Genomic DNA, 18384 nt, shown 5'->3' with positions numbered 1-18384 from the left:
AAATGGCGAAATGGTAGTATGGCCATACTACCAAGGGCCTCTTGGTTAGGGGGTAAGGTAACCATTTTACGATTAGTAACCGGCATACGCACATAACGCTTTGGTAATAACGGTAGGTACACTACGGCAAATCCTAGACTAAATTGCCTGACCCCGGTTATATAACAGTCAGCAATTAGTACGTATCTCTCGTAAAGATTACTTATTAATAGGTATGCTCGGCTTGAATATTTCCGATTTTAGATTAGCTAAATTAATTCTATTAGAAAGCTTCGCCTGTAGCTTACTGGTCATTACGCATTATACTTCCAGCATGGGCCTTGATAAATACTTCCGAGGTAGTTACAAATCTTATGAGTAGTTTCCGATTGCCTTCGGCGTTTAAGTTTCGTTGGCCGGTATTGCAAAATGGCCGACGGACTATTGGACTGCTGAATGTATACACCGTAAGCTGACCCTTAGCAACTGGTAGCTAAGGTTGGTTCAGTTCCGCCTATTGTCATCTTGCCGACATGGAATTACTATATGGGAATTGATAGGGGGGCATGATGTTTTTGATACGGGGGCATGACCTTATAGGGGCATGACTTTTATGAGCTATAATTCGTTTAAATTTTATTTATTAGTGTAACTTGGATTCCGCTGCCGATACTGTAAGTACCTCAAGCTCTCTACATTTCTACTTTAGCTACCAAACTGGCTATAATTGCTTCAGGCGCATAGATGTATTCTCCTGCTTTAATCAGCCAACTTTCAACTGCCTCTATGATATCCTCACCTGGGCTATTACTGCTTGAACGACGTATAGGGCTTTGTAGATTGCGAAGCTCTAGCCCCAGCGATCAATTACATTGCGAAAAACAACAGCGAATAAGTCGATAAGTCAGATTTAGCCCTCTGCTACTTGCAAACTGACCACACTCTGCAAGCAGTATCGCGACGGATATCAGTCAATATTACAGAGTTGGCGATGAAGATACCCTAGGCAATCTCTTTGCTTCTTATCTATAGACTTTCTCAACCTTCCCACAGCCCCATGGCTCGCAGGGTCTCCACGAGCCTGCGTGGGACCTGCGTTTCGATTACGAGATTCACCTCCAAAATGACTTCCCGTCGGGGCGAATATGAAGCTAACGAGTTTGAGCGCCTATTCCGGGCTCTGAACTCGATCCCTTACCTCCCTACTCCCTACTAAAGTCAGCCCAACGGCCCTGAACCGCAACGAGAACCGAGTTTAAATCTGCCATGAAGATAGTATAAGAGGTTGTTGGAGAAGGCCGGAGACTGACTATTGACCTTGCCCGGTTGTGTGAATAAGTGCGCGCATGGCGAGAGAGATAGGGTTGGTTACTGCTTAATTTAAAAGCCTATAAATCTCCTCCGCCATACTCTCTACAATGCAGGTCACCCACATAGATGCCATAGGTATCGCCGAGTCTTGAAGCAATTAATGCATTACCTATCCGACAATCCCCCTTATCTATTCCAAACCCAATTCCTAACCTACTAATTCCCAGCAACCTAGCATTATTAGCTAAAGCTCTCTTTAACTTAGTTAATGTATTTACAAAAAATAATAGGTTTGGAATTGTTCGACGGAATGCTTATTCCTATAAGGGACGGCAGATAAGATTCTCTTTTTAGTATAATCAATTTGGACAGCTACGGGCTCCAAGAGGCACAGGCCTTCAATAAAGGAAGTCTTGGAAGTATAGATATTAGTAGATAGTAATTGCTAAAGCTCTAGAGTATGGCAAGTAGCTTCTACAATAACACCCGAGCCCGGAATATAGTTAATATAACTATAGACGCAGTATTAAGCTATCTGCCTACCTATTATATAGGCGACTTACCTTACCGATAAGAATAACAATTGAATTGACAAGCTGTTGTATTAATATCCGGGCCCGAGATATATATGCAGTGGTCGAAGAGCAGCATTCCGAATTGCAGTTCACATAGAGGGATATCTATAACACCCGCGCCCTTATCAATTGGGACAAGTTAAATAGCTATGCACCTACTGCGGCATTAATTAAGCTCTTCAATGAGATGGAGGTTCCCTACCTTGTTAAGTGGGCTGATGATTAGCCGAACTATCTACTTAGCCTTGTCTGGATGTTTCCCTACTGCTTCTAAATATAGGAGTAGTTCCCTGAGGTTATTAGTTTTAATAATATATATAATACTAATTACTTTAAGCTTCTCTTATTTTAAGCTACTAATTAGACTTATTTTGAGACTATCTTTAATACTACTTTCAGTCTAATTAACAACAAGAAAAGAAAAGGGTTTTAATTTCTTACTAAGAGTATTTGCCAGCTTATATAGCAGCACTTTATCCAGAAACTGGAGGTTATTGTAACTAACTTTAATAACTCTATAAAAGCTACCCTAAATAATTAATTCCCTAATGTATAGCAACAGCTTTATATTCACTGTATCAATTTAAACATCCTACTTAAGTTAAAGTAGAAGTAGGTTAAGAATTAGAAGAGTAATAATAGTTCTAATGCTAGCAAATAGGAGGATTCTACCCCTTAGATATAGGCTGAGCTTAGTACTATAAATAAGCAGCTAGTTTATATGCTAACTGCCGATGCAATTTCTTATAGCTACTAAGGGGTTCTTATAATATAGAAGCTTATTCTCTTTGCTAAGACTGAGGAGACTTATAAAAAGACATAGAGAGACCTCTACAAGGAGTTTGATAACCAGTAAGCTATCTTATACTATCTTTATAGCACCTACTTGCCTGTAAGAACCCAGTAGGCATGCTACTTCATCTACAAATATTATAACTTTGGTATTTGTATTACTTCAAGCATAAAAATAAGTAATAACAATATTAAAAGCTATCTTCTAAATGGAATAAGCTACTTATTTTGCCTTGTCGAGGCAATACAAAATATAATAAAAAATTAAGAACGAGACTTCAACGATACCTATACATAGAATGAGATCCTTACTGCCTGCGAATACTTAGGGCTAAGTAGAGACTACCTGGGTGAACTTTAAATAGTGATTTTATTGAAGGGTTTAGGGTTAATTAACAAGCAATATCATATTGCCTATAAGGCGATGCCTACTAATAAGAATCCCTTCCCAGATCCTCTCCTAGAGTGCAATAATAACTACTCTATTTCTATCAAGCTTAGAGTTTCTTATTATTATAAGATCTACTTAAAGTTGGGATCTGCAATATCTTTTACCAAATGGGACGTTCATCCACGCTAGCAACTATAAGAATCATCATCTTAAGATCTATACCGACGCATCCTCAACCCTAAGATTGCCACTACCCTACGTAGCAGGCCAAAGAATACTACACAGCCTATACCTATAAGACTGGCAATTGGCGGGAGCAGCCAAGCCGCCAGTCAGCTTGCCAATAGACTAGCAAGCCAGCCAATAGGGTATATATAAGGTCGGCCAGCTGAAATTTAAAATAAATCTACACTTGCCAAGCTTGCGCTAGAAACAAGCCAACTAAGTAACATACAGGCCAGTAGTTAGGTTAGTACATCAACCTAGCGCCAGACATATAGTTAATTAGCCACTCTCGGATCTGGAAGAATAACAAGGGTACGTACTAGTGGTTGGAGGATGCAGCCTAGCATCCAGAGGACGAGGAGTCAATGGGAGCTAGTTAACAGTAATGAGGATATTCTTCCTTCTATAGTGGTTAGAGAATAGAATGTCGGATGTTTTCCTACGAGCGAGCAATAGAGCGTTTATCTTATAGTTGAAAGTAAGACCTCTTAATATGCCCCGATATGTTAAGATCCAGAGGGTCAGGAAGACTTCAAGTAAGAAAAAGGTGCTGTTAAGATAGCTAGTTACACCGCCTTTGTGAGAAAGTATTTATAGGTCGGGGAAAAATCAGCTAATAGGGTGTTGTAAAAAGTCATGCCCCCGTAAGGTCATGCCCCTGTATTAAAAACATTATGCCCCCCTATCAATTCCCTACTATATAATACTTTTCCTATCTGGTAAATACAGGTTGCTTTCAATCACTCAATCAGTTCTCCTCGAGAGTAAGAGGACCTACTTTTCTCTTAAGACTATCTTATTACTCATTAACTTCTATTATAAACTACAGCAAAATTTCCGATCAAGTCCGCCAAGTCTTAAAGATGCACCTCAGATGCTTTGCTCTGTTATTTGCAGCTATCGCTACTGCACTGCCAGCTATTCCAGTTACAGACATTAGCACCGCAGAGACCCATGCCGCGCCGGAAGCAGGGCTCGTGCTACGAGATGGCAGTACTGGTGCCAACTTGGAATCGAGGTGGAAGGCCGATTTAACTGGCAGAACTTTCGTGGGCGGAGGATGGACTGTTGTCATCAAGCAATGGACGCCATTGGTTACATCTAAACTGCACGCACACATCCCAACAAAGGCAAAAGACATCACTGAACTAGGGATGATTGTTTGGCGTTTATTTACGCGAACCAACCCCATGTCTACGCATGCCAGCGAAATTAATGATGGTTGGCTCATAGAGGCTTGGGCTGGAGACCAGCACTTTCCTATTCACGACTGGCCACGAGAGCTTGTATTGGCGCTGGTAAAGGCTGCTTGTTACGCGGCTAAGGACGATTACCCAGCCAATGGCTTTTTTTATGAAATTTGGTCGGCAAATTATGGGGAGGTTTTACTAAGGCTTACTCTAACGCCGAGGTTCGACAACGGGTTTTAGATTGGAGTCACTATTGACCAGTTGAGAGGGCTACCGGAAGCTATCTGAGGCGACTGGTTACCCCTCGGCAGCCATCACGACCAACCAACCGTAACGGGATGAGCACGAGGGTGGCACGTCTTGTGCTGTTCGCGCCCTGGCCAGGAAGCCCGGTACCCACTGATATTTTCCTACCTCTAGGACTTTGCTGTTTTTCTCTTTCTCTTTCTCCTTAGCTTTTAGATACTTGTTGTTACGGTACAAATCTAGCAAGACCGAGCGCGATAGAAAATGCACATATAACTGTACCTAGCATTAGATAGTTCAATTCAACATGGACTCTTATATAAGTTATCAATTGATATATCTTTATATTTGTGACTTACTTATGTGACAATAACTCTCTCGAAAGAGCTCTTTATTATACGCACTATACTGATACAGCAGTTAGAAGAACAGAGGAAGATATTAATAACGAGAAAACAAAAGACGGAACTGGTGGAAAACCAGCCCCTATGTCGCTGCAGCACGTATCTGGACCAGTCGCTGAGCGAGTGGTTTGGCTGGCGCTCGATAGCATCCGAGCAGGTTGTTATTAGCCGCAGTCCGATACATACAGCGCCTTTAGGCCGCCTCTCCCCCAGGGGAAAAGTGTAACGGGCTAGGCCCTGCTGGACAAGGCAGTGCCTTGTCCTCTTGCTGGACTGAGCACTGTTGCTCCGGTGACGACTTAGTCTATTTTGTCGCAGGATTTTCTGTCCCTTTCTCTTTCTTTCTTTCTTCTTTCCTCAGCTCGAATGTAAAACGCATGAGGACTATATAGCTGTAATTTACACTATTAGAACCCTTCACAAAAAGCTTCGGGAAGGTGCGCAGGAAGAAGTCCTCGTAAAGGCCGCCTGCAAAGTCCGCACCTAGTTCCACCAGGATGAACGGCTGCCCTCCTGCAACTTGTACCTATATCACACACGGCTCAGCCCCATCATCACCCCGGGCCCGACTTTTCTGGATAGCGTCGGCTAAGAATGAAAGTTTATCGGCCTCCTCGAAAGCGGCTGGCCCGTCAAGGGGAAACATTCCGGACGGCGTCGTCTTATGGATGACCTCACCGTCGCCGTCGGCATCCTCTGGGTCAGGATTGGAAGCACAGGGAGCCCCGGGCAAGCAGAGGTCCTGTTCGTCTGACAAGGTACCCCCGGGAAGGCTGGAGTCGTCGCTGGAGTCGTGCCTAAAGTGGGTTTGCGCCGATTCGACGAGCTCTTCGATACCGGTACTCGTGACCCGGTTCTCTTCCAAACCTCAATCGGTATCTGGGACGATGTGGTCTGTTTGCGCCTTCTCGGCAACGGACGGCTCCTCCTGTTGCATGCTGTCTATGATGAGGATAGGAACATCGGAGCCGTCTGCGTACTGCCAGCCATCTATCTCACCATAGGTATCAGCAGCAGCATCATATGGAGATCATGGGGTCAGGGAATGACGGGTTGTTCAGAGAACCAAATTTTTCCAAAACAAAGTAAAATTGGTACATATAATAGAGCGATAAAATCATAACCGAATGCATCTAGTCCCATAATTTTTACTACCTTATGGCGTAAGTTATTGTAGTTTGAAATAATTGTCGGATTGAAGCTCGACAAAATGGTTGATGATATAAGAAAGTCTTGGCTTAGATAAATTCCGAATAGGAAAGGCGTCGACCCACTATAAAGTCTTGGCTTAGAAAAAATCAAAAGTAGAATAGTACAGACCCGCTCGAAAAGTCTTAGCTTAGAAATATTCAAGAAGGGAATAGCTTTGTATCCTGGTGGGTTTTGTATCTTATTATATTATATAGAGTATAATAGCAGGGTCGTCTGAAACTTATTGCCTAGGAAAAAGTAATAACGTCGCAATAGGATAAATATAGTAAATCCTTCACCCAATTTAAGACGGCTTGACGATAGTATATTTATAACGAAATCTCGTGCAAAACTTTTCCGTGCTCCCCAATACTATCTGGCGCCAGGCGGAGGCTGCTCTAGGGCAGATTAAAAAGAGGTGTAGTTATGCATATTTAACAAGGCTGTTGGAAGATTGTGCTGTTGATGGCCCAGGCTATGATTTTTGGGTCCTACCTTTATATAATCAAGCTACTAAACTTTCTTTACTCGAGGAAAATAACTGCTGAAATTGCCCCTTATTATGATGCTAACTATATTATACACTGCCGTAACCCCTAAAAGCTACAGTAATAGAATAGTTACCAGTAATTTCCTCTATATAAGATATAATTATTTATTCATCTTCTCATATAAATGCAATGGTCCCTACCTATATTTAGCTATTCCCTACAATATTATTATATAACTTAATTTACTTATTTACAACTAAATTAATTAGCAGAATATTTATTCACTATATTACTACTACTGTATTTATTTATATCTAATAACCTATTCTTTCTATTTTTATTACCCTTATCTTTTCCAAAATAAGCATATCCAATAAATAACAATTAAGACGCCAAGAGCAACCTAGAAAGGTATAAATAGAAGCAGAACAACTAGCAGTACAACACATATACTTAAAAATATATTACCACTGCCAATTATAATAAGAAGATATAGACTCAAAGCTTTATATAAAGTTTTACCAGCACGTACCTTATACTCCAGCTACCTCATTAAGGGAACTTAAAACGCCAGCTTCTCCTATAGCCCTAGATAGCTTCGCTATACTACCATTAAGCAATCCCAAAAATTCAGATAATCCTAACCCTTCTTTAATTGGTAACTTCCTATAGGATCAGGATTATAATATCTTTTGAAATAATAACTAGAATTGTCTATCTAATATAAATAGCACCACTAGTTATATATCTGCTACTTTAGAAGAAAATAATAAGATCTATAATATATTACTTCCAAACTATTTAGCTAGAGAGAGAAGGCATCAAACTAATAAGGAAATATAGGAACTCCTAGAAGCAGTTAAGAAAAACCTTTATATATTAACATTACCAGCTTAAGGTATTTATATTATTTCCCCTTATATTACATCTTAAGGTTATACTTAGGATTTACCTTAATTACTAATTACAACTATAGCTAATAAATGCAATAATAAAAACAATAAATATTATAATAGTAGCAAGTCCTTTAAGTATCTTTATCAATACCTATCCACTCCTGATAACTTAATTCCCACACTTAAAAAATACCTTGCTTAAAAATGGGCGGCCCACCTAAGCTACTTAAGCTAAGAATACACAACAAATCATAAGAAATTGGCTAAGAACGAATATCATTACTCCTACAACTCTCTAGACGACATTATGGCTTGGCTAGACAGCTTAATTAATAATAACTATAACTACCATCCACTCCCATATGTTATAGATTCTTCTTCTAATCTTCTTAATTATATCTTTCAGGCTGAGGCCGCCTACAATAGCAACACTCATCCAGCCGCGGAGTATCTAATGGACCCATACTATTATAATTATCAGACGGCTTGTTAGATTGTCTTGGAAGGATCTCTTAGTAGCAGTATACCGCTAAGCCTCTGCCTCCTAATAAAATATAGCTTTAATAAGCTATTTGTAAATAACCTAATTTAGAAAACCTATAATATTAATAGTATTTGTAGTTTTCCCTCTTTCTTAGCTATTACTAAACTAGATATTTAATAGTATCTACAGCCCTTTGCCATCTTTAACTACACCAATAATATATATCTTAAGATTGATATCCCGAGCAACAATTTTACCTAAACTAACTATTACTCCTAGGAAACCTTCTAGCGATAACAACCCCTATACCATATACCCAACTATTACTTTGGGCGGATCCAAGGTTTAATTGATATATTTATTTGAGTATTCTTCCCAGCTCTATATCCCTAATACGTTCCGGATAATCCACTCAAATACACCTATCTTCCCAAGGAGCACTACTCATATTAGTACAACTAGGTCCTATTATTAGCTATTACTATAGCAATATAAAACCCAAATATACTCCAGTACATACCTAAATGCCGCTATATCGCCCAATCTAATTCCTATGCCCAATAAGAGGGTATCTCCACGGAGCGCCTTAAGGATGGGAATGTAAATACCAACATCCTCAGCTAAGGCAGGAAGACTAATATACTCTCCTATATTCTTCAGTAAAGATACCTTAGTACTATTTAATAAGGGGTCCAATCTTATGCAGCGGTATTCCCCCAATTTGCCGGCATAAGGCTGTATATAGGGGCTAAGAACCTAAAACTTGCCTATATGAATGCCGATCTTACGCAGACTATCCATAACTAGCGCAACTAATGGAATGCTGCTATAGACTAGATATTTCTTGACCCCTATATTATATATATTAATATTAGTCGTCAATATACCCCTTAAATTAGCTCTATTGCCGAGGCCAATATGCTTTTATGGCGGCAGTGCTATTTAAAGCGCCTTTGGCAACAGCAACAGGGCTAGAGTCGTCGTTATAATGCCACGCATTCTGCTGAACAAAGACTACCTAAAGATCCGGAGCTACCCAAGCCTGGATCTATTCCCCTCCATCTCGCCAAATACCCTAAGCTTGCAATGCATGACGCGGTGGATATAACCATCAAGCCTACGGACAGGAGCCGTAAGGTTCTCGAAGGTCTCGTATACAGCCAGTTCTACAACCTCATCAAAGTTCCTTTTGATATCACAAAGCAATATCCATTCCAGAACCGCCAACTTAAAAAGATAGCCCTAGATCCCGCATATCTAGGTGATTGTAAGAGATCTACCCATGGGAGCCATGCCAACCAGGCCTCTCTTAAACTTGCTTATTGCCTGAGCAAGCTGCATATAAGAGCGAGCTTAGCTCTGGATGGCAGGGACGGTGTCTCTGTCCCGTTCACTTACGGGGTTCGAGCTGAAGATTGCATATCTTTGGCGCTGCTTGAGCGTATCGTCTTATACTTCGATCCTTTTCAGCCGACGATACAGATAGGCTGTGATCGGCTGCCCCCGGATCGGGAGTCTCCGTTTTTTGCCATTCAATCAAGAACAATAGCGCGCTTTTTGCACGGCACTATCAACAAGTATTGCTTTCTCTTCGAGTACATTCAATCCCAAACTGCAGATAGATATTCCCTACCTGAAATTATTGTTATGATTCTGGCACTTCGAAGCTTGCGTCTGAACATATCTGGAATCATCGCCAAAGAGTCAGTACTATGGAGAGATCGTTGGAAGTCGACCCGGCAAATTGCTGCACGAGATGCCCGGCCACAGGACCGTGAGGTTGAACGAGAGGGCCTTGGCTTGTGCAAAACCTCAAAAGATTACCATGCCCCACCACCCTTTCGGACGCCCCACCCTTTCGAACAGCAAAAAATCCACCAGCCCATATAAAACTCAACCACATCACTTATAGAGATTAGGCTCAAATTTGAAGTTATTCGCAAGCCGTCGCCTTCAACGATTATAAAAATGACTGAAGATCATTATACGCAATTTGTTTGGTTGATTGGAACTCTGGGGAACGTGCGCACCCTGTCCTGCAATATTGGCTGACAGCCACCAAATTTCCTCCTGAATTCACTCAACCCTCTTTCTCTCAATCTTCAACAATATCATCACAATGACTCGTAAAAGGCCTCGACACATTTATTCAGAAGAAGCAATTGCTAACGCTATATCAGACGTCACAAACAAGCGTCTATCCCTCACCAAGGCTTGTCAGAAGTGGGGAGTGCCAAAGCAGACCGTCTCCGATAGACTCAACGGACGGGGTGCCTTAGCCGATCAGATTCAGCCAAAAGCACGTCTCTCCAAGAATCAAGAAGCTCATTTAGTCTCCTGGATTCTTCGTCAAGAGTCTTTGGGTTATGCTCCCTCTCACAGTCAGATTCGTGCCTGCGTCGTGGCCCTCCTGAATCAACAAAACGACAAGGGGATATTGGGGGCCAACTGGGTAGCCAGATTCATCAATCGTTATCCAGAGATCAAGACCAAGCGCGGAAAACGTCAAGAAGCTAACAGGTTTGACTCATTCACTCCCAAAGCCGTGAACTGGTACTTTGATATCCGAGAAAAGGAATATGGATGGATCAAACCGGAGAACACCGTTAACATAGACGAGGGAGGTATTATGTCCGGTTTTGGTGGGTATTCATGCCTTTATTCATGGATGTAACTGATTAGATTGATTCCATTAGGGTTGGACAGTTTGGTGGTTGGAAGTGCAGATCCTAAGAAGAAGGCATTTCTTAAGGGCTCCCAATCTCGTACCTGGACCTCATTCATTGAGGCTATCACCGCAGACGGGCGTGCTCTTAGGCCTGGCATCATTTTTAAGGGCAAGGAACTCCAATCGCAGTGGTTTTTGAACGAGTTTCGGAAAATAGCTGATTGGCATTATATAACCTCACCCAACGGGTAGACGGACAACCACATCGCCGTTAGGTGGCTCGAAGAGGTATATATGCCACAGACTAAGCCTGCAGATGCCTCTAATGCCAGACTTATCATCATAGACGGCCATAGAAGTCATGCAACGGTACGTTCTTCACTTCTATTCCCAAAGGTCAATGTTAACATAAAGTGGTAGGACGAGTGGATGACTTTGTGCTTTTTGAATAACATCTATTGTTGTTATCTCCCTGCCCACTGTTCTCATAGCCTCCAACCATTGGATAACGGAGTTTTTAATCCCATGAAGACGGCATATCGAAAAGAGCTTGATAAGTTGGCTTCTCTCATGGATTCCGCACCTGTTAATAAAGTCAATTTTATACGGGCTTATGCCAAGGCACGGGAGATCGGGATGACCCCAAAGAATGTATTATCCAGCTGGAGAGTAACTGGGAATTGGCCAGTCTCCCGGGCTAAGGCATTGAGGCATCTAGAAATTCAAGAAGACAAGGTAAAGAGGCTAGAGAGTGGGCCTCTAGAATCTAGTTCTTATTTAAGCTTAGATAATATACTAAAAGTCGGGCGTCAAATTTGTAATTTGGGCAAAGACAAAACCCCTAGCACTCGACGACGATATAATATTATAGCTAAAGGCTTTAAGGCCCAAGGACAACTCATTGCAGCCCATAAAGTCTAAATTGCCAGCCTGTAGGAGAAGGTAGCCCGGTTGGAAAGAGGAAAGAAGAAAAGGGCCATACCGAACCCGAATAGGCGATTCATTGCCCTTAGCAAGGCTCTGGGCCAAGGTGAAGGGATTATGGAAGTTGTAGACGGCAGATTGACTATTATGGTGGAACTTGACTTGGAGGAGGAGGTGGAATTAGATATGGAGATGGCTTTAATAATTCAAGTCGCGACGGTCCCGGAGTCGCCTTAAATTACCACCAGATCGGGTAGGGTCATTAAAAAACGACGATATGAATAGAAGAGTCAATTTTCTACAAAATGGTATATTTTATTTGTATATAACCTCAAAATTGTTTAGCTACCTGGTTAATTCAATTGGTGGGTTTTTGGTGGGAATCGCCTCAGCTGTTAGTCTGAAAGGATGGTGCGTCCGAAAGGGTGGTGGGGCATGGTACGGGCTAGGTTGGTGGCTCCCGGGTAAGTTTGACTGGGATAATTGGCGCTTCAAGAAAGAAGTTGGCGACTGACTGATGGTGGGTAATGATATCCTACAGGGCGAATATAGTCGTCAGTGGAAGGTGACCCGGGATATCCGCGACGTCCATGCGCAGATGTAGCAGGCGCAGAGATGGGCCCAACAATATTCCGTACGACAGTCACCAGAGAACCGATGCATCTGGCTTGAGTATCTACACAGTACGGTCATCGAATCCTTTCAGTATGACATATAGCGGGCAGCAAGGAAAAGTCTTGACTGGAAGAGCGGCTCGGACCTCACAGACGAGACAGCCGCCTAATACTCTGCAACTCAGCCTCCGCCATATTGCTATGATATTCTTCAGAGCTACTTCTACAACCGTCGTCGCAATATCAACCATACCCAACCCTATTTCCTAATAGGCAACAAAATCCGCTTTCCTAATATATGGAACCTTATCTATAATCTTCTTGGGTTTGACTTCTGCAATAGTCACTTAGAATAGCAGCAGAGCTAACAGTCAATGCCTTACTGTATTGCTGTCCGACGTAGTATCAAGCTGATTAGCAATATATTAGGCTATGCGGAGGCGGGCGGCTGGTTCATGAAACTTAGTCATCTCCTCCTTCTTATGCATTAGATCCTTCCTTGGCCTTTAAATACTAAATTCATCTTAACTATAAAGGAAAGCTATAATAAGAACCTCAAGCGGCGGCTTACCTGGGTCTCTCTTATATATATCGCATCAGAACCCAGGCAGCTCCAGCAGCTCCAGCGTCCAACAATTCTGACATATTCTATAGAAGACGAGGAGCGCTATATTACAACGCATGGTAGCTTGCAAGAAGCACTGAACGCCATTACCGCCAAGCAATTCGGATCATCTAGCTGGACACCAGATTGCGATCCCTCTGACCCTCGTTTCCACTGGACACCCGAGAGCCTTTTACAATACACTAGCAGTACAATATTCATAAACTCTTTCAAGATTGGTCGCGCAGTAAAGCCCGGGAGCCGCAGCGGTTACATTTATCCGCTAGCCGAGCAAGGCCAACCGCCAGTCCTCCGTTTAGTAAATCGGATCAGAGGACGTACGCTTAAGGAGCTTGACCAGGTATTCGGCGACCTCATCGTATCTGCACAATCAGGACCCGAACTTCAAAGAGAGACAATGAACATCGAATCGCCATTGCAAACATCCACGTCGATGGTGGATCCAGGTGCTGTCCTTGAGGTCGATGCAGCCCAGAGTCTGAACCAGAAACTGGCACGTCAATTGACAACAATCGGCAATGCCATCGACTCCGACCCGGCCACAAGCGATTCAAGCGATAGTGGTACCGTCGACTCAAGCAGCGATTGGAGTCCACCAAAGAGGTTGAGGCGTGCCATACGGCGCGGTCAGTGAATTTGTTCCTCCAACTATACCGCTGAGCCACACCGTAAGCACTTTTACGTTACACTGCAGTCTCGATACCTTGCGGCTCTCTGGGAAGAAGTCCAGGCAAGGGCCGCTCCCTGTTGAAATAGGAAGATTCAAGTTGCTTAATTCATACTAAATGTGCAGTAGGAGAACCCTACTATTTTATATACAGGTACGATCTCTTGTGGAATGTTCCACCTTCTTCCACACCTTGCCACCGACTTGGTCGCCTCACACTTGTGATCTCCAACACTCCCTTCCCTGAGTACGCTGGCCTGCGGCTCTACATGGCTGCCAAGAACACCAAGCTGACATGGATGCGGCCCACGCTTGAGTCAACGCTTGAGGAGTGGCGGCGTCACTGGGACTCTGCCGTCGACGAGACCTACCTTGACCCACATGCCACGTACATCGACATCGGCCGCCAGCTTACGCCCGCCGAGACAGGACCGCATGGGCGTGTGTTGCTCTGGCGCCGATGCTGCTTGGACAGGCTCTGGCGTCGCCGGCTACAATGGAGTCAGCTTTAGAATCGTCTCAATGACCAGGAAGAGGGCGCCAGTCGTAGTAAGTCAGGGAAGCGCCGTAGCCCACCTATTCGCCGTAGCCCACCTATTCGCCGTACCGCCTACCCATTCGTGACGCTCCGCGATACTAGAGATATAACAATCACTCCCAGACCAGGAAGCTAGGAGCTTCAAAACGGCCTCGTCTACAGCCAGTTCTATAACCTCATCAAGGTCCCATTCGATGCCGCTAAGCAGTATCCATTCTAGAACCGCCATACTGAGAGCATGGCCCTGGACCCATCATATCTCCTTGACCAACACAACTCCACGAGGGGAGCGCATGCCCATCAGTCCCGGGTACAATGTGCGTACAGGCTCGGCAAGCTCCGCATCCACCGTAACCTTCCCACAGTCGATCAGGACGAAACGGATAATGAGGTGCGGCCCCTCGAACTGACGCAGCACCAATTTACTTATGGCATCCGGGCGGAGGACCGAGTGTCGCTAGCCCTCCTACGGCGTATCACGTATCTATTCTCATCAGCTCCACCCCAACCGAGAGAGACGTCAGAGGATGATCCGGAAGAGCCGTTCTTTGCCGTTCCTTCTCAAACGATGGCTAGATTCCTCCGTGCCAGTATTAATCGATACTGCTTCCTCTTCGAGCACATCAAGGCGCAGACCGGCCTGAAGTACTCATTGCCAGAGACTATAGTCATGGCAACAGCACTCCGCGGACTTCGATTTAGCTATGACTCCTCCCTTATCACGAAGGAGCCAGTGCTCTGGGGAGACAGATGGACGTCAACGCAACGTACGCGGACCCGGGAGGGGGAACCGCAGACCGTTGAAGTGCAGCGAGAAGGGCTAGGCCTATCCAAGACGTCCAATGTCCACGGGTGCTACAATGTCTTTCATCAACACCCCAGCCCTGCGTCGTCTCTGGCAGGACGCACAGACATATCCGGAATGGGCAACAACAAGGATGTGGGAGTATGTCCTCAACCGTTTGGCCTTCGTCGGCGAGTCGTGGCTTGTGTCTTCTCAGCAGCCACCAACCCATACACCAGGCGATCTGCGACGTGTGGACCTCATTGTCGAACTGATCAGTGTGTCCAACAACCAAGTTACTTGACTTGGTTGGTTGGGATGGGTCTTGATACATGCACCATCGATGGTGCAAATATCCTCACGTGACTCGTGCACCACCGGTGGTGCAACTATCATCCGTTATGTAAGGCCACGTTGGCCATATTGAAAAGTGTCGCATATCACCGCTAGGTTCGTGCGACTGGGTATGAGACGTGGCTCATACTTTGGGGTCGTGTATCCGGTTTCACATCCAACTTGTCGCATCAAGGATTCCAATCCAAACGACATGAGCTTAAATAGCTCTGCCCGAACACATGGCTGTTCAATTTCTTTTGTTCTTTAGATAATTCTCATCAATTGACTGGTGCCATCAATGATCCCTGTGGAGCCAATTGTCTGACAAAAAGGGATAACTAGCATACTACAAATTGACCCCCCAATTCAACGGTCAACAGCTTCTGCGGTATCAATCCAACTTACCGTGCCTTTCTTCTGCTAAGATGAACCCAATTGACACCTCCCTTCGCTTCCCTGATGACGTCCTTCCTCCTGAAGGCCAATTCAACTCACTAGAGGAACTACGTACAGCAATCAATGCTTGGGCAGCACCACGAGGCTATGCCTTCGTGATCGGAAGATCGAGGAAGACTCCCAATGGAAGAAGTACAGTTCACTTCAACTGTGACCGTGGAGGAGGGCGTACTCCTTCCCTCAATCCCTCGAAGAAGAAGCAGCGGGATACTACAACACGACGTACAGGATGCCTCTTCTCTGTCACAGCAAAGGAAAGCTTGTGCAAGACTATATGGAGTCTGAGGCATCGTCCTGGAGCTGGCTTTGATCAACACAATCATGAACCAAGCTTCAGCCAACTAGCACATCCAACGCTTCGTCAACTATCCGGTCCAGAGGAATCAACTGTCCATCAACTTGCCAATGCCGGCATTGCGCCAAGGGAGATCAGATCCTATTTACGCATGAACTCAGATACACTTGCTACACAGAGAGATATCTACAATTGTATTGCACGGGGCAAACGGGAGCTTGCTAAGGGTCAAAGCCATATGCATGCCCTTGCTGACCACCTCGAGAGCGAGGGCTTCTGGAGTCAGATTCACCTTGACGAGAGTGGCAGAGTTACAGCTGTGTTATTTGCACATCCGAAGTCACTGGGATACCTCAAATTATATCCCGAGGTGCTTCTATTGGACTGTACATACAAGACCAATAAGTACAAGATGCCTCTTCTCGATATAGTTGGTGTTGATGCTTGTCATCGATCCTTCTGTATTGCATTTGCGTTCCTTAGTGGCGAGGAAGAGGATGACTTCATCTGGGCTCTTGGTCGGTTACGGAGTGTATATGAGCTTTGTGGATCAGCCCTTCCATCTGTGATACTTACAGATCGCTGCCTTGCTTGTATGAATGCTGTTTCCTCTTGTTTCCCCGAGTCAAGCTCGATGCTATGCTTATGGCACATCAACAAGGCAGTTCTGACCCATTGTATGCCTGTATTCACTCGAGATAAACCCGAAGCCCAAGGGCAGAAAGACTGGAAGGAGTTCTATGGCTCTTGGCATGAGATTGTAGCCTCAACGACTGAGGATATCTACAACGAGAGGCTTGAGAAGTTCAAGAAGCGTTACATCCCTGACTACATCAACGAGGTGGGCTATATCATAGAGACCTGGCTGGATCCCTATAAGCAGAGGTTTGTCAAGGCGTGGGTTAACCAATACCTTCACTTTGAGCAATATGTTACATCACGGTGCGAGGGTATTCATAAGCTCGTCAAATCTCATATGAACAACAACTCGCAAGTTGACCTCTTCGAGACCTGGAGGATCATCAAGCTCGTTCTAGTAAACCAGCTTACCGAGCTCGAAGCAAACCAGGCTAAGCAGCATACCAGTGTACCTCTTCAGCTATCTGGGGTATTGTACAGCAATATCCGTGGTTGGATCTCGCATGAAGCCCTACGGAAGGTTGAGGCTCAACGGGAACGACTATTGAACGAACTTCCTGCGTGTACAGGGGCCTTCTCTAGGACCCTCAGTCTGCCTTGTGCTCACACCCTTCAGCCTTTACTGGTGCAGAGTCAGCCCCTTCAACTATATCATTTCCATTCACATTGGCATCTCCAACGCTCAGGAACCCCCCAGCTTATTATTGAGCCTCACAAGCAGTTTGATCGTCTAGCAGCTCGTTCAACGCTGCCACCAACAAGCACACAACATGAGCCTTGTGCATTTGAAGCTGTTGAGAAAGCAGCACAACCAAAGGCACCACCGAAGTGTTCGAGATGTGGTGTACAAGGCCACACTAGGAAATCGAAATCATGCCCCTTACATTACGAAGAGCTATTGCAGGCTCCTGCCCAAACCTCTATGACGACGCGTACAACAGCACATACATCTACTCGCTCTGTAACTCGCTCACTGTCCCCGTTATCCCCATCAGGAGACTCTGTGGTATCTGAGATTATAGCATACACAACGACACATACGACAACACACACAACAACTCGTGTGCTATCTCCACCAGCAACCAGGCCAGCAACTGTCACTGCAGCAGTGCCCTCATTACAACCTGATGACCCCCGTGCTATCTACCAACGATACAAAGAAGCACGAGAGGCCTGGTATGCTACATTGGATCGGGGAGCTGTCAAGACCAATCAACAATACCGGAAGGCCAAGGGTCTGCCTACACGCTACTCTAAAACAGAGTATAACTGGTGCCTTGACTACAAGCGAATGGGGCCTCGTTGCAAGGTAGGAAATAGCTTCAGGGACTGGACTACAGAGGAGAAGATGAGTTATCTTGATTGGGATAGGGCTGAGAACGAGCGGGTTGAACAGAATGTAGGGATAGAGATGGCGAAGCAGCCTTTCTCAGGGCGGCGAGGCATGCGAGATATCTGGGATGCTGCGGAAAGAGATCTCGAATTACAGGAGGAATGGTACGGAGGTGGGAACCCCGCCCCCCAACTAACATTTACAAGAGTGACAGGAAATTGTGATTTCTATATATCATTAGAAAGAGAAAGAAAACGTAAATCTACGAGAATAGTTATGGTGACCCAATGGCTTGATTCAACAACGTTGTAGCTGAGTTCACATGTAGGG

General features: G+C 44.5%; 3 protein-coding genes across 3 annotated transcripts; all 3 read left to right on the top strand.

Annotated features, from left to right (window-relative positions):
* Nucleotides 1-1482: 1482 nt before the first annotated feature.
* On the top strand, nucleotides 1483-1644 carry BGZ61DRAFT_374168 (uncharacterized protein; the record flags this gene model as incomplete). The annotated part of the gene is made up of 1 exon (XM_046242311.1): nucleotides 1483-1644. A coding segment is annotated over one exon (162 nt), but the record flags the coding sequence as incomplete, so codon positions are not given.
* A 2492-nt stretch (nucleotides 1645-4136) lies between these two features.
* Nucleotides 4137-4703, top strand: BGZ61DRAFT_487257 (uncharacterized protein; the record flags this gene model as incomplete). Its single annotated transcript, XM_046249947.1, has 1 exon — nucleotides 4137-4703. One exon carries the CDS (start codon nucleotides 4137-4139, stop codon nucleotides 4701-4703), a length of 567 nt encoding a protein of 188 aa, XP_046094054.1.
* Nucleotides 4704-12755: 8052 nt separating this feature from the next.
* Nucleotides 12756-15270, top strand: BGZ61DRAFT_573662 (uncharacterized protein; the record flags this gene model as incomplete). The annotated part of the gene is made up of 6 exons (XM_046256137.1): nucleotides 12756-12832; nucleotides 13070-13636; nucleotides 13828-14114; nucleotides 14149-14222; nucleotides 14432-15157; nucleotides 15235-15270. The coding sequence occupies 6 exons, from the start codon at nucleotides 12756-12758 to the stop codon at nucleotides 15268-15270; spliced, it is 1767 nt and encodes a 588-aa protein (XP_046094053.1).
* Between the last annotated feature and the right edge of the window lie 3114 nt (nucleotides 15271-18384).

This window comes from Ilyonectria robusta, assembly GCF_021365365.1.
Source record: "Ilyonectria robusta strain PMI_751 chromosome Unknown BGZ61scaffold_68, whole genome shotgun sequence".
Classification (NCBI taxonomy): Eukaryota; Fungi; Ascomycota; class Sordariomycetes; order Hypocreales; family Nectriaceae; genus Ilyonectria; species Ilyonectria robusta.
The sequence above is the reverse complement of the archived record's forward strand: the minus strand, read 5'-3'. Positions and strand labels throughout refer to the sequence as shown.